The sequence below is a fragment of the Scyliorhinus torazame genome, chromosome 24 (genome assembly GCF_047496885.1).
Source record: "Scyliorhinus torazame isolate Kashiwa2021f chromosome 24, sScyTor2.1, whole genome shotgun sequence".
NCBI classification, from domain to species: domain Eukaryota; kingdom Metazoa; phylum Chordata; class Chondrichthyes; order Carcharhiniformes; family Scyliorhinidae; genus Scyliorhinus; species Scyliorhinus torazame.
Genome location: NC_092730.1, coordinates 55,488,207 through 55,512,126, shown reverse-complemented (window position 1 = coordinate 55,512,126; position 23,920 = coordinate 55,488,207). Strand labels below are relative to the sequence as shown.

The 23,920-nt window shown below is 52.3% G+C and overlaps 3 protein-coding genes and 1 long non-coding RNA gene across 5 annotated transcripts in view; 2 read left to right on the top strand and 2 right to left on the bottom strand.

Moving 5' to 3' along the window:
* Nucleotides 1-8,794, bottom strand: part of LOC140400075 (histone H2B-like) — a 264,362-nt gene extending 255,568 nt beyond the window's left edge. The window contains exon 1 of one of the 2 annotated variants that reach the window (XR_011938036.1): nt 7,908-8,794. The gene's annotated coding sequence lies outside the window, so the exon portion shown is untranslated. The remainder of the gene's footprint in view (nt 1-7,907) is intronic. The other variant, XM_072489554.1, reaches the window with a different exon arrangement.
* A 547-nt stretch (nt 8,795-9,341) lies between these two features.
* Nucleotides 9,342-9,916, top strand: LOC140400167 (histone H2B 7-like). Its single transcript, XM_072489633.1, has one exon. The coding sequence runs from the start codon at nt 9,376-9,378 to the stop codon at nt 9,751-9,753; it is 378 nt and encodes a 125-aa protein (XP_072345734.1). The 5' UTR covers nt 9,342-9,375; the 3' UTR covers nt 9,754-9,916.
* A 4,367-nt stretch (nt 9,917-14,283) lies between these two features.
* LOC140400166 (histone H1-like) lies at nt 14,284-14,959 on the bottom strand. The gene has a single exon (XM_072489632.1). The coding sequence runs from the start codon at nt 14,954-14,956 to the stop codon at nt 14,312-14,314; it is 645 nt and encodes a 214-aa protein (XP_072345733.1). The 5' UTR covers nt 14,957-14,959; the 3' UTR covers nt 14,284-14,311.
* Nucleotides 14,960-22,805: 7,846 nt separating this feature from the next.
* Nucleotides 22,806-23,920, top strand: part of LOC140400076 (uncharacterized) — a 73,986-nt gene continuing 72,871 nt past the window's right edge. The window contains exons 1-2 of the long non-coding RNA XR_011938037.1: nt 22,806-22,981; nt 23,155-23,239. This is a non-coding gene — a long non-coding RNA (uncharacterized lncRNA). The remainder of the gene's footprint in view (nt 22,982-23,154; nt 23,240-23,920) is intronic.

Here is a 23,920-nt window from a genome sequence, read left to right as displayed (position 1 = left end):
ACAGGCAGGGGGCGGGGTTACGCTGGGCATGCGCAGATCCCCGCAGCAATTCCGCATTGAGAATCAAGGGGAATATTCCCCATTTCACTGTCATCACATATAGAGCAAAACCTCCTATAGGGCCCGTGTTGGGGGCAGTGTGTGGGGGGGGTTTTATCGGGTTTAACAACTGTCATAATATTTTTGTGTTGTTTTTTTTTCTTGTGTTTTTTTCCCTTGTGAGTGATAACCTGCTGCATTTATCTCCACGCAGCAGAATTAAAACCCTGCATCCACCGACTATTCTGGAGTGATGCACGGCGTGACAACTAAAGAAAAAATACAAAAATTAACTGAGGGACAAAAGCAAACCGGGGGGTGCTCCAAAAAGAAAGCAACTGGAGCAGAGCCCAAAAAGGAATCAGAAAGGAAACGGAAACGGAACAAAACCCGTTAAATTAAAGTGTGAAAATCAGGGTTGATGAGGCAGTCCAACCCCTACGGCGGCCACCGAGCACGGAAGGCCTCAAGTGTGCTCGTGGTCACCGCAAGCTCCCACTCCAGGGACACCCGGCCACGAACGAGGCTGCGGAGGAGGGGCAGACAGTCAGGCCGGACGACCCCCTCGGTCGCCCGCTGCCTGGACCTATTAATGGCAAGTGTGGCCAGGCCCAGGAGCAGGTTCACAAGGAGGTCCTCCGCCTTCCCCACTTCCCCACCTTCCCACACCAGATGTCCATAGATCAGGAGCGTGGGGCTTAAGTGCAAAGAAAATCTCAACAACAATATTGTCAAAAAAACTAAAAAAGGAGTGCAGCCTAAGAGAGACAACAAACACATGCTCCACGGTCTCCACCAGGCCGCAAACGTGGCAGGTCTCTGGGGAGGCAGTGTGGTGATTTAACCGATGGTTGCACGACACTGCCTTGTGCAGCACCCTCCATCCCAGGTCCCCAAGTCTTATAGGGAAGACTCCTCCGTAGAGGGAACTCCAGTTGGGACCTCCGCTGCCGGACAGCAGCAAGGCACGCCAAGCCGTGTCCGGATGGCGGGCGAGGGCAAGGAGGTGGAAGGTGTGCAGCAGCAGGCCGTACAGGAAACCCATCTGCGCGGTACGAAAAGGCACGGGGGGTGTCGACATGAAGCGACTGGGGTTGTGGGGTACCGGCGCCCGGAAGGGGTTCCGGGGCCTGGGACCAACGTGGCATTCCGTCCGAGCAGGGGTCCGCTCAGACGGGATGCCACCGCACAACTGCGCCGTCTCGAGTCCAAGGGGCCGAGCACAACCATTCTGAGGCCTCGGATGGGCTTGGCCACGTGCTGGATGGATACAGCACCGTGCTCGGCGAGCTCGTAGGGCGTCATCCAGTCCATTCCTCTGCCACCCTGCACGTCCCAGATCCTGGTCACCCCGACATCCACAGCCCTCCGCTCCGCCAGCCACCGGAATGGATATTGGCGGAGGTGCGGATTCCTGAGCAGCGGCTCCTTTACGAGAGCCACTACTCCTGACAGCAGAGAGCTGTGGCACGTGGGGACTCTGTTCCAGACTTTGAGATGGTCCTGGTACAAGACGGGCAGCGCCAACAAAGAATTCTGAAGACCATGCTGGTCAACGTCGTAGTTCAGGCCGTGCACCTGGCAGAAGAAATATGTCGCCAAGGCACACCATCGTGGAGGAGGCTCAACGTCCAGGTATCGCTGCAGAGTCTGAAGGTGGAAAGTCGTGATCTGGATGCGAAGGCACACCAGCGCCTGACCGCCCTCCGCAAGCGGGAGACTCCAGACCTCCGCAGCGACCCAGTGCAATCCATTGTCCCAGAAGAACCGAATCAGAGTTCTCAGGATGCCTGTGACAAAGTCAGGGGGAGGGGTCAAAGTGACCAGCCGGTACCACAACATGGAAGCTATCAGCTGGTTTATGATGAGAACTCGACCCCTGTAGGACAGCTCTCGGAGCAGTCCTGGCCAGCGTCCCAGGCGAGCGGTGATCTTGGTCTCCAACTCCTGCCAGTTCACCGGCCAGGCTTCCTCTGCCGGGCAAAGGTGGGCTCCCAGGTCGAGGATGTTGGTCCAAGTCGATGTTGGACCGGCTCCAGCTGAAGGCCTGAGCTCCTCTGGGAGGGGGTCCATCTGCCACGGACCGACCAGGTGTCCGGAACATTTTAGCCCGGTTGATCCCAGCAGAAGATGAGGCGGAGTACACAGCCTGGCACTCTCGCATCCTCCGCAGGTCACCGGGGTCAATGAACATGAGCAGCACATCATCAGCCGAAGCCAAAACGACCACCGCCATGCCCAGCTCACGCAGAACCAGCTCCGACAACCTCCTCCGCAGGAGGCGCAGGAAAAGCTCCACGCAGAGAGAATAAAGTTGGCCGGGCAAGGGGCAGCCCTGACGCACTCCTCTCCCAAAGCGAAGGGGCGCGTCAGGGAGAGGTTAACCTTAATCAGACACTCCAAGGCAGTGTACAGTAATCGGATCCGGGTGACAAAGTGCGTCCTGAACCAGAAGGCTCGCAGAGGCCCGAGCAAATATTCGTGCCCCACCCTGTCGAACGCCCTCTCCTGGTCAAGAGACAGGAAGGCGCTCAACATCCCAGCCGTCTGGGAATGATGGATGTCCCGGACCAGATGGATATTATGGTAAATGGTGCGGTCCGGGACGGTGTGGGACTGTCAGGGTGGATCATGGTAAATGGTGCGGTCCGGGACGGTGTGGGACTGTCAGGGTGGATCATGGTAAATGGTGCGGTCCGGGACGGTGTGGGACTGTCCGGGTGGATCATGGTAAATGGTGCGGTCCGGGACAGTGTAGGACTGTCAGGGTGGATCATGGTAAATGGTGCGGTCCGTGACGGTGTGGGACTGTCAGGGTGCATCATGGTAAATGGTGCGATCCGGGACGGTATAGGACTGTCAGGGTGGATCATGTGGTCTAGCACAGGGCCAAGGTGCAAAGACATGACCTTGGCAATTATTTTGTAGTCCGTGCTGAGGAGGGAGACCGCTCGCCTGTTTTTGGGTCGGCGGAGATCCCCTTTCTTGGGCAGCAGGGCAATAACGGCCCTGCGCCACAAAAGGGGCATCTCCCCGGTCACGATACATTCCCCAGGACCCCCGCGTAGTCGCTCCCCAGGACGTCCCAGCACGCACTGAAGATCTCCACGGTCAGCCCGTCCAGCCCTGGGGTCTTGCTGTCGAGGGCGCCGGTCTTGATGATTGACGGTTTGGTCGAGACCCCGACGCCCTCCGGGCCGACCTGCGGCAGGTCCTCCCACAGAACTCTGCAAGCGTCCTCGCTGCACGGATCTGCAGTAAAGAGGTCAGAATAAAAGTCCCTGATTAGGGTCCTGACCCCCTCCGGATCCGAGACGAGGGACTGTCGTCGGCCGACTGGCCCTGCATCTTCTTTCCAACGAGTAGAAGGGGGAGCCACGGTCCATGTCTGTCAGGAGACGGATCCGTGACCTCACATACGCGCCGTGGGACCCGAAAAGTTGCAGGTCCCGCAGCACGCCCGTCTTCTCCCTGTACAGCAGCCCCAGGGTGGGTCCTCATCGGGCTGAGCGAGACGTGACTCCAGATGGAAGACTTCTTCAGCCAATTTGGCGATCGTGGATTTCCGCCCCGGCATCGACCCCTTTGTGTACCCCTGACAGAAGGCGCGGACATGAGTCTTGCCCACGTCCCACCATAGCCTCAAGGAGGGGAAGCCATCCCGCTTCTTTCTCCAGCCGGCCCAGAAATGGCGAAGCAATTTCAGGAACCTCTTGTCCTCCAGCAGCAGGTTGTTAAAGTGCCAGTACGCGGATCGTGCCTGAGCGCGGAGCTGGCAGAGCCCCGCCCACACCAGGTGGTCATCCGAGCACAGCACCTGCTCCACAGGCCGTCTGAACGCTGGGCAAGTACGTCCTAGAAATGTAAAGACGGTCGATTCTGGACGCTCCCAACAGAGGGCCCACAAATGTGTCCACCTGCGATTCAGGATGGAGAGTTCTCCAGGCACCCACCAAGTCGAAGGACCTGACCAGGTCCCTTAACTTCATCACCGCCTGCGTGCTGCACTGGACTCTACCACGGTCCTTGTCCTGGAGGGTGCAATTGAAATCCCCTCCAAGGATGGTGCACTCGCCCACAGGAATGGTGCCAAGAAGAGTGGACACTTTGTCAAAGAAAGTCGTTTGCTGCGGCCCGGCCAGGGAGCCTATACATTCACAAAGTGACGCACCACGTCCCCGTCGAGGACCGTTAAATGCAACAGACGGCCTGGCACTGGCTCCTTGACCCTCAAGATCTCCGGCTGAAAATGAGAAATCATCAAGATAGCCACCCCGCCCGACCGTGGGCCCAAGTGACTCATGAAGACTCCCCCTTGCCACTCCAGGGTCCACTTAGCTTTGTCCCCCGGAATGGCGTGGGTTTCTTGCAGGAAGCACACCCCGTACTTTGCGTCCCAGGGGACAGAGAAGCACTGGAAACGGTGATGCGCGTCCCTGCTGCTGTGGATGTTGAGGCTGGCTATGGTTACCTCCAAGTCAGTTGTAGCGTGTGTCCTTCACCAATCACCCATAACTCTGCTCAGAGGGAGTAGAGGGTTGTTGCCCCCTCCACTCCCTCAGGAGCCCCCCGAGGAACAGAACAGCTTGGCGCTGCTCCCTCTGGTCCGAGTCGATCCCACCCCAGGATCTCTCAGGCGGGTTCCTCGCAGGCCCCCCCCCCCTCGATTCAGAGTCCGTGGCTACACCGACCCCGCCGTCGATGCCGGGCCCTCTGACAGACCCGGAAAGACCCCCAGGAACAGCTCCGGGATGGATTCTGGGCTCCTTCGCATCGTCTGCTTGGGCCTTGTGAGCGGGGAGCCTTCCTCCCTGTCGCCCGCCCACGACCCGAAGATATAGGGGCTCTGATGGCTGCCGCCGGCCCCCAGCGATGAACAAAAGGTAATTGGGGAGTAATGCAAGCATTGGGGGTGGAGGGTCTCGTCTCCGCCCGCCCCCAGGCCTCCCTGCTCGGGGGACGATGGCAGCTCGGTCGCCTCAGCGGCACTGGAGGCTGCTTTGGCCTTTTTAACGGAGCTGGGCATCAGGGTGATGGAAATAAACACAGGAGATACTCAACCCCGCTCGCCTGGGGAGGGGGGAGCGAGATCCACCACAACCTGCAACCCAGGCCGCTGACGCTTGCGGGGGGCAAGCTGATGTTGCTGCGGGGCCACCACTGCTGGAGGGCCCTCGGCAGCATCCCCCCCCCCCACCCTCTGCAATGCCCCCCCTCCGCATCGCCGAGCCCCTGGTACTGTGGTGGGGCCGGAACAGCATCCAGCTCGGGACTGTACACAGGGTCCCCACCGCCCTCCGGAGCCCGTGTGTTGGTCTCTCCAGGCCCCTCATGTTGTTGTGAGGTGGCGGCGGCATCGCGAGGTGAGGCTGCGGCCTCTGTGTTGGTTGGGACGGGCACGGGGTCAGTACTCGTGATGGGGCCAAGGTGTGGGTGGGCCCGGTCCAACCATCGCGCCGTCTTCCGTTTGGCCTTTTTAGGCCGCCAACAGCCGAGGTGTTGTCAGGGGCCGGCTGCTGGGCAGACAGGTGGTAGAGGAGAGGGGGGCAGTGCCAGCCATGGCCGGCCTGGAGATGGTGTTGGCAGTGGCCGTTAGGGTGGGGCAGTTCCGGCGAATATGCCCCAGCCCACTTCAGGCATGGCACCGCATGCCATCCGCAGACCAGATCACTTTGTGATCCTTCCCTTGGTGGGGAGCCACAAATCCTCCCCCCATGACCTCCTCCCGGGTCAGGCAGACAAAACCCTGACGCCGGAAGGAGTATTCATGACAGAGGGAATTGTCCCGCAGGCCGAGTGTCAGTGGCGCCACCCCGGACCTGACCTCCCCCAGGAAGTTGAGATGGGGAGGAGGAGCTCGGTGGGGAGGTAGAGCGGGACGTTTAAAGGAACAACACATTCGGCAGTGGCCTCCAGTGGGTCCAGCGCCACGTGTCCCACACCCACTGTGAGCCCCCTTTCCAGGACACGGTAGACCGCCTGCTCGGCCCGCAGGAAAAACACGGCCTTACCGTACATCCTAGAGGCGGCTACGATGGCCAAAGGGCTGATGACCCCGGCCATCGCACGAGTGCACGCCTTGATGGCCATGGTTGGGTGGGCATAACATTTGACCCCAAGTTGCTGCGTTAGGAGGCGGAAGGGCGAGGAGGCTGTCTTCCCCGCATAGTGACTTGTCCGCCCTGCCCCCGGCAGAGTGGAGGATGCCCCTGGGTTACTGGCCCTGGTACGGCATGGCCTTGTAACTGAGATCAGGGTACATGGGGAACGACGTGGCCCCACAACAGCAGGTGCCACAAGGGAAGGAGCTGCAGGGCAACAGCAGATAGTCACTGTAAGCGGGGCAGCGTTCATCAGCCCTGGAGGGGCCGAAATCAATGTCCCAAGCTGCCCCACACCCGCCACAGGGGGTGGGAATGGTGGGCGGTCGGCCCTGTTCAGCCCTGTGGGGGCCCGAAACAAAGTCCTTTTCTTAACAGCAGCCGCAAGCGGTCCCACTCCCACCTCAGGCAGAGGGGCGGGAGGACCAAAGGCAGGGTCTTCACCCCGGGAGGGGAAACAGCACCAGGCCCCATGGGGTCCCACCTCAGGGAGAAGGGTGGGAGGACAGAGGTCAGGGCCTTCACCCCGGGAGGGAGCAGCAACAGGCCACAGGTAGTCTCACTCCCACCTCCAGCAGCAAAGCAGCTGCTCCACTCCCGCAAGTCTGAGACCCTGTGTGTGTGTGTGTGTGTGTGGCTGCAAGTGGCCCTGCGCCCTCGGGCTCAACCAATCACCTTTGTAGCTGTGTGTTTGTCCCAACGAGATATTCAATTTGCAGTCATTGCCTGCAGCTTGTTTGTTATTACGCTGTCACTCAGCCCCTGAAACTCTCACTTTCTGCAAACTAACATTTCACTGACTGGCTTCATTTTCACCCCTTTCCAATTTGAAATTGAATTTGATTTGAACACTCCCCTGGTTTACACAGTCAACTGAGTCACACGTTCTCCCCATGTTTCCTCTGGGTGCTCCGGTTTCCTCCCAGTCCAAAGATGTGCAGGTTATGTGGATTGGCTGTGCTAAATTGTCTTTAGTGCCCAAAAAAGGTGAGGGAAGGTTTCCGGGGTGGGTGGAGGTGTGGGGATAGGGTTCAGGTGTGAGCTTAGGTAGTTGGGGAGGGCTGGTTTAGCACAGTGGGCTAAGCAGCTGGCTTGTAATGCAGAACACGGCCAGCAGCGTGGGTTCAATTCCCGTGCCGGCCTCCCCGAACAGGCGCCAGAATGTGGCGACTGTGGCTTTTCACAGTAACTTCATTGAAGCCTACTTGTGACAATCTATTATTATTAATATGCTCTTTCCAAGGGCCGTTGGAGACTTGATGGGCCGAATGGCCACTGTAGGCTCGATGAAATCTATGAACTCAGCTCCAGTTGAAAGCTTCTCCAGTCTCCACTTGAATTGTTGATGAGCAGTTTGCAGCACTTTCTCTGTAATGAGCACCATGACATACTGCCAAACCTGGATTTTAAAATTCTTCTTCAGTAACTGCATGTTTACCAATAATAATTCGAACAATGTATCAGTGCTCAGGTCTCTTCTTGTAGCATGAGACCTGGTCTTGTCCTGATGTCTGAAACTGCCTTTTCCATTCTGCTTCAGTTATAAATATTCTTATCTGTAACATATGTACTACATCAATGACATTAGATCAGTTAGTCCTGGTAAATGAAGGAAAAGTGGATGAACTGAATCAGCAGAATTTTACAGAGCAGTACTTTTAAACTGTTTTAACCTGCGACCCATTTTAACCAACCGGCCATCCTTTGGGACCCATGCTGGCCAGCCTTTGGGACCCACACCAGCTGACCTCCGTGACCCACTCTTACCTTTAATCCAGTAGGTGAACTTGCTTGGTCCTTATGATCTCACTCCAATCAGGTTTAGAGGAGAGGGCAGTGCGTGTATCAGGTGCAGAGTTCAGCTGTTTCCTGTGTGCTGTCTTCATCCTTTTGTGGATGAAAAATCCAACCTTGAACATGTAGATCCTTGTGATGTGTAATAGCAAAAGAATGCTTGTTTTACTCCGTACTGGATACTCCTCGGAGACGCTATGCCAGAACTCTGAAAACCTCATGGAGTTGTGCTGTATTATTAATGTGCTGTCACAGGTAAGGTGCAGAAGCTCAGTTTGTACATTTGGAGTCAGCTATAAATCAGTAAATTGAGTCTGGGGTCTCGAACTCAAAGGGAGTTTTCACCAACTAATTCTCTCTCAAAATCTGAAACTTCTCCTCTGGAAAATAGCGATATAAACTGTTGTTCAGCGCAGCCAGTCTATTGACAGTTCCCATCCTAACCGTTTTCTTCGAGATGTCATTGCAGTGTGGGGAACATGTAGTAGGTTTGGCTTTCTACGCGCAGTTGCCTAACGTTCAATGACTTTTGGAAAGCTTCAAATTCTTCACAGCGCCAAAAGCAATCATCCTCCTTCCCTGACAATTTGCGGTTCAGTGTGTTTAGAATTGAAAAGATGTCTGCAAGGTAAGACATAGAGAGCTTCCACGTTTCATCAGCAAACAAATCAGCCAGAGGGGATCCTGATTTGCATTGGCACAATTTATAAAGACATACCTTCAAATATCACCTTTATTCTGCTGTGTTCCTGTTTCCAGCTTCTTCTTAATGGGTTGTTGAGCAGAGGCCGTGGAGCTCACCCCAGCTCTGCTTTGTGTTGCTGTGGACTCTCCTCAGCGACTCTCTCCCACAGATTTAGATGTGTGACCCGGGCCTGTTTGTGTCTCTGACCCTCTCTTCCTTATTACAAAACCGTCCATTTTCAATTCTTCACAGCTGCCAGCTACAAAATGGAGGATCTGCTCTCTGGCGCCGCTTCAACCTGCTGTTGCTTCAAAGAAGCTGCCCTTGGACAGCCCGGTGACGTCAGGAGGAGGCGGTCCGGCCCGCTGTGTACCGCGCATGCGCACCGCCTGATCGGGCTGAGTGGGCACGCATGCGCGGTATAGCCGGCACCCGGGACAGTCCCTGGAGAGTGACGTGTTATTACCAGCAGAGAGAATGTGCTGCTGCCGGCAGAGGGAGGCCCAGAGTCAGAGCAATGTGTCAATTAGGGGAATCTGACTGGCCACAGAAGTTTGTGGATGGGCGGGGCAGTTGCTCTAATTGGGTACCTGAAACAACCAATCAGATGCTCATAAATGTCTGAGCATTCTAACTTCACCAATGGTGACTTGGTCTCTCACCCATCCTTCATTAACATAGTTCACTGAGTTAGTCGAGAAAAGAACAGTTGTGTGGCAGTTCTCAGTTATTGTGTGTCTGCAGTTTGCTCTGACCATGGCTGAGGACAAGAAAGCTCCAGCTCCCAAGAAGGGCGCTAAGAAAACCCAGAAGAAGGTACCAGTGAAGGGCAACAGGAAGAGGAGACGAGCCAGGAAGGAGAGTTACTCCATCTACATCTACAAAGTGATGAAGCAGATTCACCCCGACACCGGTATCTCCTCCAAGGCCATGAGCATCATGAACTCGTTCGTCAGCGATATTTTCGAGCGCATCGCGGGTGAGGCTTCCCGCCTGGCCCATTACAACAAGCGCAGCACCATCAGCTCCCGGGAGATCCAGACCGCCGTGCGCCTGCTGCTGCCCGGGGAACTGGCCAAGCACGCCGTGTCGGAAGGGACAAAGGCGGTGACCAAGTACACCAGCTCCAAGTAAAACTGTTCTCAAACTCATCAAAACCCAACGGCTCTTTTAAGAGCCACCCACAATTTCTGCAAAGCAGCCAAACTATCATATTTTCAATTATCAGTTTAAGAATAGCCAAATCCGTTCAAATAGCGTTTCACTGGAACATAACATCCTTCGTGCCTTGATAATAAAGTCCCATCATTTCGTGACTGCTCGTGTCTTTGGTTTCTGACTTGGTCATATTCAATCCCTGTCGCTAGATTTGGAGAGACAATAGAACTCCAAAACCTCCCTTTCAATTTGTGTTCAGGTTCCGAAAAACCTCCCTTTCCATTTATGTTCAGGTTTACTCAATAATCGATCAGTTTATTGAGAGCACGCCAGTGGTGTGGGAAAACTCCATTTCAATACCGACACGAGCTCCAAATTGCTCGCTCCACTTTTACCACTGAGGAAGCAGTATACAATATGGAAACAAATTATAAAATTTTCACTTGGCCGTATATTTGACATTCTGTCGGCGACTGAGAGCGTTTTAAACAGCAGTCAGATTAAACCCGACTGGACTGCAAATTGTAAAAATATTTGAAGACAGTTTCGGATCTAAATCTACGTTCTGCAGATTCAAAACGTTTACAAAGATGCCCCCGGACATGCTGAGTTTATCCAGCACGTTCTCCTGAATTCACATTTACAGCAACGCATTATTTTGCTTTAATTTATTTTGGGTTTGTTGTCAGTTACAGAGAAAGCACGAAATCAGAAACTGACAGATGAAGAGAAACCGTGGACTAGGGATAGAGAGAGAATCCAACATTCTTACACTCAATATTCATCGATTTATTCACATTTTTTACGGTCCCTATTCAATTTTCTCTTTTTTAAATCTTTTCGCGCTCTTTTAAGCTTTGAAATCAATCTTCGGTTGGAATCTGAACATTTGGCGCCCAAACTTTCCGACCTCAGTACCCGGGATCCCCCTGATTGGTGCTTCAAACAGATATCTGATTGGTCACGTTGAAGCAGACTCCGCAATGTTGTTCAGATAACCAATCAGCAATGTGTGCACCGCCATTCCTCCTGAAGCTATAAGAGAAGTGAATGTGGGCGGGTTTCCTCATTCTGTGTGAAAGTGATTGTGAGATTGGGACAATGTCTGGAAGAGGAAAGACCAGCGGTAAAGCTCGGGCCAAGGCCAAGTCTCGCTCCTCCCGGGCTGGACTGCAGTTCCCGGTGGGTCGTGTTCACAGGCTCCTGAGAAAGGGCAACTATGCCCAGCGTGTGGGGGCCGGAGCCCCGGTCTATCTGGCTGCTGTGCTCGAGTATCTGACCGCTGAAATCCTCGAGCTGGCCGGCAACGCGGCCCGGGACAACAAGAAGACCCGCATCATCCCCAGGCACCTGCAGCTGGCCGTCCGCAACGACGAGGAGCTCAACAAGCTGCTGGGAGGGGTGACCATCGCTCAGGGCGGGGTGCTGCCTAATATCCAGGCCGTGCTGCTGCCCAAGAAAAGCAGCGCTGGCGCCGGCAAGAAGTGAAGCGACCATTCTTTAATCTAATAACCCAAAGGCTCTTTTCAGAGCCACTCACTTGATCTGAAAAAGAGCGAATTATTTTTTGACACGAGATTCTGCTCTGCTACTTAATATGAAAATATTTCACGCTTTATGGTATCAACCCGTAGCGCGTTCCAATAATATTGCTCAAATAAGGAAGCCTGCGATCCAATCTATCCTGTCGTTTCTGCTCTGCTATTTAATGTGTAGATGTTTCTGCAATGGCTATCTAAGTGGGTTACTATGTGACTCGTTCCTTACTCAGGACCGGGAATAATCTAATCCGGGCTGGTTTAACACAGGGCTGGTTTTTAAAGCAGACGAAAGGCCAGTAGGACGGTTCAATTCCCCGAACATGCGGCGGAATGTGGTCTTGTCACAGTAACTTTATTTGAAGCCTACTAGTGACAATAAGCGATGTTCGTTTCATAAATTCATTCCATGCTATTAATTCTGGTATGTGATTTCAATAAAGCTTCCTAAACCGATGCTTATATTTGAAATCACGTCAAATGAGTATTGGGTGGTGAAGCTCCCTTCCTGACAGACTTGGTGGCTCTTAAAAGAGCCTTTGTTGTTGTTGGTGCTGAATCCGGGCTTTAGGCGCGTTCCCCGCGGATGCGGCGGGCCAGCTGGATGTCTTTGGGCATGATGGTGACTCGCTTGGCGTGGATGGCGCACAGGTTGGTGTCCTCAAAGAGCCCCACCAGGTAAGCCTCGCTGGCCTCCTGCAGGGCCATGACGGCGGAGCTCTGGAAGCGCAGGTCTGTCTTGAAGTCCTGAGCGATCTCTCGCACCAGGCGCTGGAAGGGCAGTTTGCGGATCAGCAGCTCGGTGGATTTCTGGTAGCGGCGGATCTCCCTCAGAGCCACAGTGCCGGGTCTGTAGCGATGGGGCTTCTTCACTCCGCCCGTGGCTGGAGCGCTCTTGCGGGCCGCTTTGGTAGCCAGCTGTTTGCGAGGAGCTTTGCCTCCGGTCGATTTGCGCGCTGTCTGCTTGGTCCTGGCCATGATGTGAAACTGGGGGAAACGCACACGCTGAGAATGCTGGCGCCGCTCTCTCGCTGCCTATTTAAGACATTATAGTGACCGCCCACTTCTCCTCATTGGATGCAGCCCGATCCCGTGGACAAGTTTGAAAAGAGCGATGAGCGGCAAGGATATCAGGGCCCTGATTGGTGGACCTGCAACTGACAAACCATCAATTTCAAAAAGCCCGCCAATTTCACAGGGACAAGGAACGGATATTTGACAAAACCGAAAAAATCAAAACTCAATCTCAAGTTGTAAATGTGAAAAACTTCTCAATGATTCCTGGTCCCATTTTTGTCTCAGATTCAACCCACTGCCTGAGCACCCGGATTAAATTCAGATTCACTCCCTGATTGTTCTACAACAGACTGGGATAAAGCTCCTATTGAGGGGCGGAATTCTGTCTCATTTTTATCTGATCAGCGATATCGGTTCTTTCAATGCAAAGAGCGATAGGTATTAAAGGGAAAATTGGCTGATTCGTTCAGCGACTGTTCTGGGGGAGATGGAAGGAGGAGGCGGTGTTTACAGATCAGTTATGTAAATAGTGTCTCTGATCAATGTCAGTGTTCATTGTGCGCGGTTACAGGTTTGACCTCGGAGAATGGTTTCGTATTTCAGACTGTACAACTATGTCGCCGAATTATAGAATTTATACTGCAGGAGACCATTCGGCCCATCGAATCTGCACCGGCTCTTCAAGAGTGAAAACAGAAATCAATGCTCGGACAGGATTTCCTGCTCTAACGCCACCCGTTTTAACAGGAAATCGAGGTTTCCAAGCTATGAGTCGCTAAACCAGCTCGATGAGTTATGCTGCTACCATTCTAAGGTCAGTGGTCTCATTGTGAGGATTTGAGCGGCTCTTAAAAGAGCCTTTGGATTTTGTTATATTGTCAAATTGACTTTCTCAGCCGCCGAATCCATAGAGAGTGCGGCCCTGGCGTTTGAGAGCGTAAACCACATCCATGGCGGTGACGGTCTTGCGCTTGGCGTGTTCAGTGTAGGTGACGGAGTCCCTGATCACATTCTCCAGGAAAACCTTCAGCACCCCGCGAGTCTCCTCATAGATCAAACCCGAGATGCGCTTAACACCGCCACGGCGAGCCAGGCGGCGGATTGCTGGTTTGGTGATGCCCTGGATATTATCACGAAGCACTTTGCGGTGCCGCTTTGCTCCGCCTTTACCCAGTCCTTTGCCTCCTTTCCCTCTGCCAGACATGATGCTTGTTCAGTCAAATCGCTGCTGAATGAGACGAGCTGCTGCTCTTTCCTTTATTATACAGCCCGCCCCGACCTGACTGAGAGAGAGAGGCGGGGAGCAGACTGAGTGACAGACAGAGCAGTGAAATGTCTTTGATCATCCAGCTCCTCCTCCTGCCTGCTCCAACCCACATTTTATATTCCAAACAGAAGTGAAAAGAGCGCGCTGAACAACACGTACAAACTGCAACATCAGATAGCAGCTAGTTAGAAACGCAGATCTATTAAATCCAGACTTGTCAGTAATATTCCCGCCTCAGTTCACTCCTTTCTAGAACCAGCCCAACTATCTGCTCCTATTTCAACCCCAGCTCCTATTCCATCCCCACACAACTCCTCTCCCAGACGGGTTGGGGATTTTACTAACATCCCTTCCAGCTGATATAAAGTGTTTAAGTTATGAGGTGGGATTTCTTCGCCATGTAACTCTTTTACAGACTCTCCCCTGAATCTGTGAATAATGAAACTAACACAAACTGTGACTGTTCCCGCGGACACATCCCCGGTTAGAAGAGGCAGCAACATCCCTGTGTTTTAGTGCAGAGTGGGGGGAGAGGCCCGGTGCAGAGCATGTCAGCGAGTGAGCGGCAATACTGGATTGACATTTCTGTCTGAAATCTGCTCCCAGCACCGGGACAGCGATTCATTGGTCGGGGGGTCAGCTCTTTCCTGAGAGATGTGGGTGGCTCTGAGAAGAGCCTTTGGGTTCAGGTTTACAATTTGCTCGCCTTCTTTCACTTCTTTGCTGGTTTCTTAGCCTTTACTGATTTGACTTTGGGCTTGGCCCTCGATTGGGTCGGACTTTTTACGCCCGTGGTCTTTTTCACAGGAGACCTTTTCTTCGGGGCTGCTTTCTTCGCGCTCTTTTTGGGAGTTGCCGCCTTCTTGGCTGCTGGTTTCTTGGGAGATTTCTTGGCTGCTGGTTTCTTGGGAGATTTCTTGGCTGCTGGTTTTTTGGGAGATTTCTTGGCTGCTGGTTTCTTTGGAGATTTCTTGGCTGCTGGTTTCTTCACTGAAGGTTTCTTGCCTGCTCCGCTCTTCATCACTATCCCCCCGGTTGTCTTCTTAACGATCTTGAAAGAGCCGGAGGCGCCGGTGCCCTTGACCTGAGCCAAGGCGCCTTTAGCCAATTCCCTCCTGACACTTTGCTTGATCTGGGCCCCCCGTTTATCCACATCGACCCCTTTGCTCCGCAGCGCCTTCTTTATGGCCTGTAAGGAAATCCCCTTGCGATCGCCGCTTTCCGCCACAATCTGGAGGATCAGCTCGCCCAGCCCGGGACCTTCTTGTTTCTTCCGGGGAACCGCCTTCTGCTTCTTGACAGCCTTGACTGGGGCGGCGGCTGGAGGAGCCGTTTCGGCGGCTGCACTGTCGCTCATGTCCGGAACTCTGCACAAAATCTCTCCGTCAATGTGGGTGAGAAATGAAGCCTCTGGTGGTGGCACTGAGCAACTTAAAGGCAGCGAGCGGACGGGGCGGAGACAACCTGCTCTCAGCTCCAGGCTGCTGCTGCCTCTCTGTGTTTTTCTCTCGTCCCAAACTCTCCAATTCCACTCAAATTCCAGCTCTACAGTGTCCCAGGATAATTCCTTCCTGTCTCTCACACTCTCATGTTTGCTGTAGAAAAGGTTTCACGCGATTTGAAGGCTCCATTTTGCATTTAACCCCGTTTTACTGATGCACTGTTCGCGCTCTCTCACCCGATCGCCCTCATTTTCCCAACCTTTCCACAGAAATCTGGAAAGCAGCATCGAAACTGCCCTGAAATCCAACTTGGAAAAGTAGGAGGGGAACAGGGGGATTGTTCGAATAAAAAATATTTCCATTTAGTCCCAGAGGGATTGGGAGATCTCCTGGTCAGAGCGGACACACAAACACAGTTGGTTTCTCCTGTTTGGCCCGCCCCTTTCACACACTCTCTCTTCCACAATATTCACATCCACACACAAGGTCTGGAAATGACATTTCCCAGGGCAGAATTCTCCCTCTTCTCAACACTTGTTCCCAATCCGTGTCTTAATTATAGATTTTCATCTCACTGATCAATTCTCTGAGTTTTCTGTTTACCTAAATACCCGGCAGCAGCCAGTCATATTTTTAAATCTAAATTCATTGATGACCCACCTTCCTTGAAGGTGAAAATACAATTTATCTCCTCTCTATCAGTGGAGATGTTCCTGCTTGATGTGATCCTCCTGCACTGCCCGGTAACACTGAACCCCAAACTCAACAAACAGGGACACCCAGTTAAAGAATAATCCCACCCCCTCTGAGAGTGGAGATTTTCACAGTGACACACATTCTGACCATTCTGATCCCAATAGCAAATTTAAAAAATAAAGATGGACTCACAGAGCCGGACTTTCTGTGTGGAGGAGGGACAGTGACCGTCTCCCCCACAACACGGCAGCTGTGTTCACAGTGAGGGCCAGTGTTACACGTGTTATCACTGTGTCCAGCGTTCACAGTGAGGGCCAGTGTTACACGTGTTATCAATGTGTCCAGTGTTCACAGTGAGGGCCAGTGTTACACGTGTTATCACTGTGTCCAGTGTTCACAGTGAGGACCAGTGTTACACGTGTTATCACTGTGTCCAGTGTTCACAGTGAGGACCAGTGTTAGACGTGCTATCACTGTGTCCAGTGTTCACAGTGAGGACCAGTGTTAGACGTGCTATCACTGTGTCCAGTGTTCACAGTGAGGGCCAGTGTTACACGTGTTATCACTGTGTCCACAACACTCCTGATGACATATTGAAAATGAGAGAGAAAGACAAGAAAAATAGAGAGTGTGACAGAGAAACAAGGATAAGGATGAACTCATAGAGCTGGACTTTGTGTGTGGAGGGGAGGCACTTCCACAATCCGGGCACCTGGAAATCAGAGGAATGTTTACAACCAGGGGAGTTTCCATCCAGGAGAGTGTTTAAAATTAGTGAGTGTAAACCAGGAGAGTGTGCAAAACCATGAGAATGTGCACACTAAAAATTATGTTAACCTGAGAGTTTGTAAACCAGAGAGTGTGTAAACCAGGGCAGTGTGTACAACAGGGGAATGTATAAAGCAGAGAGTGTATTCACCAGAAGATTGTGTGAATCATGAGAATGGTGATACCAGAGAAGTGTGTAAATCTAAAGGAGAACAAAGAAAAGTACAGCACAGGAACAGGCCCTTCGGCCCTCCAAGCCCGTGGCAACCATGCTGCCCGACTAAACTACAACCTTCTACACTTCCTGGGTCCGTATACCTCTATTCCCATCCTATTCATGTATTTGTCAAGATGCCCCTTAAATGTCACTATCGTCCCTGCTTCCACCACGTCCTCCGACAGTGAGTTCCAGGCACCCACTGTGTTGTGTAAAAAAACTTGCCTCGTACATCTACTCTAAACTTTGCCCCTCGCACCTTAAACCTATGCCCTCTCGTAATGGACCCCTCTACCCTGGGGAAAAGCCTCTGACTATGCCCCTCATAATTTTATAGACCTCTAACAGGTCGCCCCTCAACCTCCGTCATTCCAGTGAGAACAAACCGAGTTTATTCAACCGCTCCTCATTGCAAATGTGCTCCATACCAGGCACCATCCTGGTAAATCTCTACTGCACCCTCTCTAAAGCCTCCACATACTTCTGGTAGTGTGGCGACCAGAATTGAACACTGAACTCCAAGTGTGGCCTAAGGTTCTATACAGTTGCAACATGACTTACCAATTCTTGTACTCAATGCCCCGGCCAATGAAGGCAAGCATGCCGTATGCCTTCTTGACAACTCTCCACCTGTGTTGCCCCTTTCAATGACCTGTGGACCTGTACTGCTGGATCTCTTTGACTTTCAATACTCTTGAGGGTTCTACCATTCACTGTATATTCCCTACCTGCATTAGACCTTCCAAAATGCATTACCTCACATTTTTCTGGATTAAACTCCAACTGTCATCTCTCCGCCCAAGTCTCCAAACGATCTAACTCCTTCTGTATCCTCTGACAGTCCTCATCACTATCTGCAATTCCACCAACCATTGTGTCATCTGCAAACTTACTAATCAGACCAGTTACATTTTCCTCCAAATCATTTATATATACGATGAACAGCAAAGGTTCCAGCACAGATCCCTGTGGAAGACCACTAGTCACATTCCTCCAATTAGAAAAGCACCCTTCCATTGCTACTCTCTCCCTTCTATGACCTTGCCAGTTCTGTATCCACCTTGCCAGCTCACTCCTGATCCCGTGTGACTTCAACTTTTGTGTCAGTCTTCCAGGAGAGACCTTGTCAAAGGCCTTACTGAAGTCCATATAGACAACATTCACTGCTCTACCTGCATCAATCATCTTTGTGAACTCTTCGAAAAACTCTATCAAGTTGGTGAGACATGACCTCCCCTTCACAAAACCATGTTGCCTCTCACTAATATGTCCATTTCGATATTGAGTAAACCAGGGGGGTGAGTATATCACGAGAGTGAGTAAACCAGGAGAGTAAGTAAACCAGGAGATTGAGTAAATCACGAGAGTGAGTAAACCAGGAGAGAGAGTGAACCAGAAGAGAGAGTGAACTAGAGGAGTGAGTGAACCAGGAGAGTGAGTAAACCAGGGGAGTGAGTGAACCAGGGGAGTGAGTAAACCAGGGGAGTGAGTGAAGCAGGAGAGTGAGTGAACCAGGGGAGTGAGTAAACCAGGAGAGTGAGTGAACCAGGAGAGTGAGTGAACCAGGGGAGTGAGTGAATCAGGGGAGTGAGTGAACCAGGAGAGTGAGTGAACCAGGAGAGTGAGTGAACCAGGGGAGTGAGTGAACCAGGGGAGTGAGTAAACCAGGAGAGTGAGAAAACCAGGAGAGTGAGTAAACCAGGAGAGTGAGTAAACCAGGGCAGTGGTTGAACCAGGGGAGTGAGTGAATCAGGGAAGTGAGTAAACCAGGAGAGTGAGTAAACCAGGAGAGTGAGTGAACCAGAGGAGCGAGTAAACCAGGGGAGTGAGTGAATAAGGGGAGTGAGTGAATCAGGGGAGTGAGTAAACCAGGAGAGTGAGTAAACCAGGGCAGTGGTTGAACCAGGGGAGTGAGTAAACAAGGGCAGTGAGTAAACCAGGAGAGTGAGTAAACCAGGAAAGTGAGTAAACCAGGAGAGTGAGTAAACCAGGAGAGTGAGTGAACCAGGGGAGTGAGTAAACCAGGAGAATGAGTAAACCAGGAGAATGAGTGAACCAGGAGAGTGAGTGAACCAGGAGAGTGAGTGAACCAGGGGAGTGAGTAAACCAGGAGAGTGAATGAGTGAACCAGGGGAGTGAGTGAACCTGGAGAGTGAGTGAACCAGCGGAGTGAGTAAACCAGATTCGATTAATCCAGGGGAGTGAGTGAACCAGGAGAGTGAGTGAACCAGGGGAGTGAGTGAACCAGGGGAGTGAGTGAACCAGGGGAGTGAGTGAACCAGGGGAGTGAGTGAACCAGGAGAGTGAGTGAACCAGGAGAGTGAGTGAACCAGGGGAGTGAGTGAGTGACCCAGCGGAGTGAGCAAACCAGGAGAGTGAGTAAACCAGGAGAGTGAGTGAACCAGGAGAGTGAGTGAACCAGGAGAGTGAGTAAACCAGGAGAGTGAGTAAACCAGGAGAGTGAGTAAACCTGGAGAGTGAGTGAACCAGGAGAGTGAGTGAACCAGGGGAGTGAGTAAACCAGGAGAGTGAGTGAGTGAACCAGGGGAGTGAGTGAACCTGGAGAGTGAGTGAACCAGGGGAGTGAGTAAACCAGGATGCGAGTAATCCAGGGGAGTGAGTGAACCAGGAGATTGAGTGAACCAGGGGAGTGAGTGAACCAGGGGAGTGAGTGAACCAGGGGAGTGAGTGAACCAGGGGAGTGAGTGAACCAGGGGAGTGAGTGAACCAGGGGAGTGAGTGAACCAGGGGAGTGAGTGAACCAGGAGAGTGAGTGAACCAGGAGAGTGAGTGAACCAGGGGAGTGAGTGAACCAGGGGAGTGAGTGAGTGAACCAGCGGAGTGAGCAAACCAGGAGAGTGAGTAAACCAGGAGAGTGAGTGAACCAGGAGAGCGAGTGAACCAGGAGAGTGAGTGAACCAGGAGAGTGAGTGAGTGAACCAGCGGAGTGAGCAAACCAGGAGAGTGAGTGAACCAGGAGAGTGAGAGAACCAGGGGAGTGAGCAAACCAGGAGAGTGAGTGAACCAGGAGAGTGAGTGAGTGAACCAGGAGAGTGAGTGAACCAGGGGTGTGAGCAAACCAGGAGAGTGAGTGAACCAGGAGAGTGAGTGAACCAGCGGAGTGAGCAAACCAGGGGAGCGAATAAACCAGGAGAGTGAGTAAACCTGGGGAGTGAGTGAACCAGGAGAGTGAGTGAACCAGGAGAGTGAGTGAACCAGGGGAGCGAGTGAACCAGGAGGGTGAGTAAACCAGGGGAGTGAGTGAACCAGGAGAGTGAGTGAACCAGGAGAGTGAGTGACTCAGGGGAGTGAGTGAACCAGGGGAGTGAGTGAACCAGGGGAGTGAGTGAACCAGGGGAGTGAGTGAACCAGGGGAGTGAGTGAACCAGGAGAGAGAGTGAACCAGGAGAGAGAGTGAACCAGGAGAGTGAGTGAATCAGGGGAGTGAGTGAACCAGGGGAGTGAGTGAACCAGGGGAGTGAGTGAACCAGGGGAGTGAGTGAACCAGGAGAGAGAGTGAACCAGGAGAGAGAGTGAACCAGGGGAGTGAGTGAACCAGGAGAGTGAGTGAACCAGGAGAGTGAGTGAACAAGGGGAGAGAGTGATCCAGGAGAGTGAGTGAACCCGGGGAATGAGGAAACCCGGGGAGTGAGTAAACCAGGGGAGTGAGTGAACCAGGAGAGTGAGTGAACCAGGAGAGTGAGTGAACCAGGAGAGTGAGTGAACCAGGGGAGTGAGTAAACCAGGAGAGTGAGTGAACCAGGAGAGTGAGTGAACCAGGGGAGTGAGTGAACCAGGGGAGTGAGTGAACCAGGGGAGTGAGTGAACCAGGAGAGTGAGTGAACCAGGAGAGTGAGTGAACCAGGAGAGTGAGTGAACCAGGAGAGTGAGTGAATCAGGGTAGTGAGTGAACCTGGGGAGTGAGTGAACCAGGAGAGTGAGTGAACCAGGAGAGTGAGTGAACCAGGAGAGTGAGTGAACCAGGAGAGTGAGTGAACCAGGAGAGTGAGTGAACCAGGAGAGTGAGTAAATCAGGGGAGTGAGTGAACCAGGGGAGTGAGTGAACCAGGAGAGTGAGGGAACCTCGGGAGCGAGTGAACCAGGAGAGTGAGTGAACCAGGAGAGTGAGTGAATCAGGGGAGTGAGTGAACCAGGGGAGTGAGTGAACCAGGGGAGTGAGTGAACCAGGGGAGTGAGTGAACCAGGGGAGTGAGTGAACCAGGAGAGAGAGTGAACCAAGAGAGTGAGTGAATCAGGGGAGTGAGTGAACCAGGGGAGTGAGTGAACCAGGGGAGTGAGTGAACCAGGAGAGAGAGTGAACCAGGAGAGAGAGTGAACCACGAGAGAGAGTGAACCAGGGGAGTGAGTGAACCAGGAGAGTGAGTGAACCAGGAGAGTGAGTGAACAAGGGGAGAGAGTGATCCAGGAGAGTGAGTGAACCCGGGGAATGAGGAAACCCGGGGAGTGAGTAAACCAGGGGAGTGAGTGAACCAGGAGAGTGAGTGAACCAGGGGAGTGAGTGAACCAGGAGAGTGAGTGAACCATTGGAATGAGTGAACCAGGGGAGTGAGTGAACCAGGAGAGTGAGTAAACCAGGAGAGTGAGTAAACCAGGAGAGTGAGTAAACCAGGGGAGTGAGTATATCAGGGGAGAGAGTGAACCGGGAGAGTGAGTGAACCAGGAGAGTGAGTGAATCAGGGGAGTGAGTGAACCGGGAGAGTGAGTAAATCAGGGGAGTGAGTGAACCGGGAGAGTGAGTGAACCAGGGGAGTGAGTAAACCAGGAGAGTGAATGAACCAGGAGAGTGAGTGAACCAGGAGAATGAGTGAACCAGGGGAGTGAGTGAACCTGGAGAGTGAGTGAACCGGGGGAGTGAGTGAACCGGGAGAGTGAGTGAACCGGGAGAGTGAGTGAACCGGGAGAGTGAGTGAACCGGGAGAGTGAGTGAACTAGGGGAGTGAGTAAACCAGGAGAGTGAGTAAACCAGGAGAGTGAGTGAACCAGGAGAGTGAGTGAATCAGGAGAGTGAGTAAATTAGGGGAGTGAGTAAACCGCGAGAGTGAGTAAATCAGGGGAGTGAGTAAATCAGGGGAGTGAGTGAACCAGGAGAGTGAGTGAACAAGGGGAGTGAGTGAACCGGGGGTGTGAGTGAAGCGGGGGTGTGAGTGAACCGGGGGAGTGAGTGAACCGGGAGAGTGAGTGAACCGGGAGAGTGAGTGAAGCCGGGGAGTGAGTGAAGCCGGGGAGTGAGTGAACCCGGGGGAGTGAGTGGACCGGGGGAGCGAGTGAACCGAGGGAGCGAGTGAACCGGATTAAACCAGGGGAGTGTGTAAACCAGGGGAGTGAGTAAGCCCGGAGGTGGAACAGTGATTTCCACTGCTGCCTCGCTGTGGCAGGGACCCGCGTTGAGTGACTGCCTGTCTCGCGTTTGCATGTTCTCCCCCTGTGCGTGGGTGGGTTCCCTCCGGGTGCTCCGATTTCCTCCCACAGGCCATAGATGTGCAGGTTTGGTGGGTCGGCAATGCTGAATTCCCGCTGTGTCCAAGGGTGTGTCTGTTCAGTGGGGTGACGGGTTTATGGGGATAAGGCGGCGAGTGGGCGGAGCTGGGGCGCTCTTTCAGAGGGTCGCTGCAGACTCGATGGGCCGAATTGCCTCCTTCACACTGTAGTAATTCTGTGGTTCAGTGGAATGGTAGGTTGCAGAAAGTGTGAGTTTGAGGGGCTGAGTGACAGTGTAATAACAAACAAGCTGCAGGCAATGACTGCAAATTGAATCTCTCATTGGGACAAACACACAGCTACAAAGGTGATTGGTTGAGCCGGAGGGCGCAGGGCCATTTGCAGCCACACACACAGTCCCCCCAACACGGGCTCTATAGGAGGTTTTGCTCCACATGTGATGACAGTGAAATGGGGAATATTCCCATTGATTCTCAATGCGGAATTGCTGCGGGGATCTGCGCATGCCCGGTGAATCACGCCCCAGAGACGTCACTCTGAGATTAAGCGCATGCGCAGCCCCTCCACCACACACTCTCCATTTGGTCAGTGAGTGGAATCGCTTTGTTGAAACTGAGGGAAATGTCAATGTCAGGGCCCAGGTCAGCGAGGAAACAGCGTTCTCATTGCAGCAGCACCTCCATCTGGGAGTGTGAGCAAAGAGGCTCAGAGATCATTACTGACTCGGGGGGAGTTCAGGGAGAATCGGGGGCTGTTTGCAAGAGGCGCAGCGGAGCACGATCTTGTTCCGGGACTTGGAGTGAGTGGGGGGGAGGGAGAGCTCTTTCTGGGCCTGGCTTATTTGTCTGATTCTGGGTTAGGATTTGGAGAGTATTTTCTTTCTTTTACTGATTATCAGTTGAAAGAATAGATTGATCTATCATTGGCCTCATCTGACCCTAACTTACATGAAATTTGTTTTCTTCTTCCTAGTTCAACAGATGAAAAGATGAGTTCCAAGATGATTATGATGATTCCTCAGCAACGTGAATGTGCAGCCGTCTCCTTCTAACTGACTGTAAGTACAATATTAATGCAACATTGCAGAGACACAGACACAACATCAGCTCCACCGTCACTGAGCAGAAGCAGTCAGATTCGCAGAGACCTCAAGTCCCAGATGAACATGTCCAATCCAACAGTCCTCTTTATCCAATTGAAGAAATTCAAGTAAATCTGGACTTCTGGAGAAAATGTAAATATTATTTACAGATACACGAGAGGACAGGTGGCATAATTTTTCACAATTCACCCCTACTCTCTCATGGAATGTTGGATCAACTTTTGACAACAGCGTTTCATCTGTAAAGTAATCAGTATAGTATTAATTAGGCTATAGATTCAGCAATCAATGTGCAAGTATCCATTGGCACTTTTTTGTAACTTTCTTAGTTTAAAATATATCAGAAGCAAAACACTTGAATAAGGCATTAACAGAAAAATGATACGTTGAAATAGTTCTCCAAAGAGACACTTATCAAATTGTAAGGCCATCCTTCATTCTCACAAGTTGTGAACCTTTGATACAAGTGGAAGGTCGGATAGTACAGCTTATTGAAAAGGGCCGAATTAATCATAAACTTCTACCGAGACACCTCCCAAAACAAAATATTAAATTCCAATCCAAATATCTCACACAATCTCAGATATAATGGTACAGTGTCATTCTCATGAAACAGACATGGAAATAGATCATTTA

Coding starts and splice junctions, on each gene's coding strand:
- LOC140400166 (XM_072489632.1), bottom strand. CDS start 14,956: ATGAGCGACAGTGCAGCCGCCGAAACGGCTCCTCCAGCCGCCGCCCCA.
- LOC140400167 (XM_072489633.1), top strand. CDS start 9,376: ATGGCTGAGGACAAGAAAGCTCCAGCTCCCAAGAAGGGCGCTAAGAAA.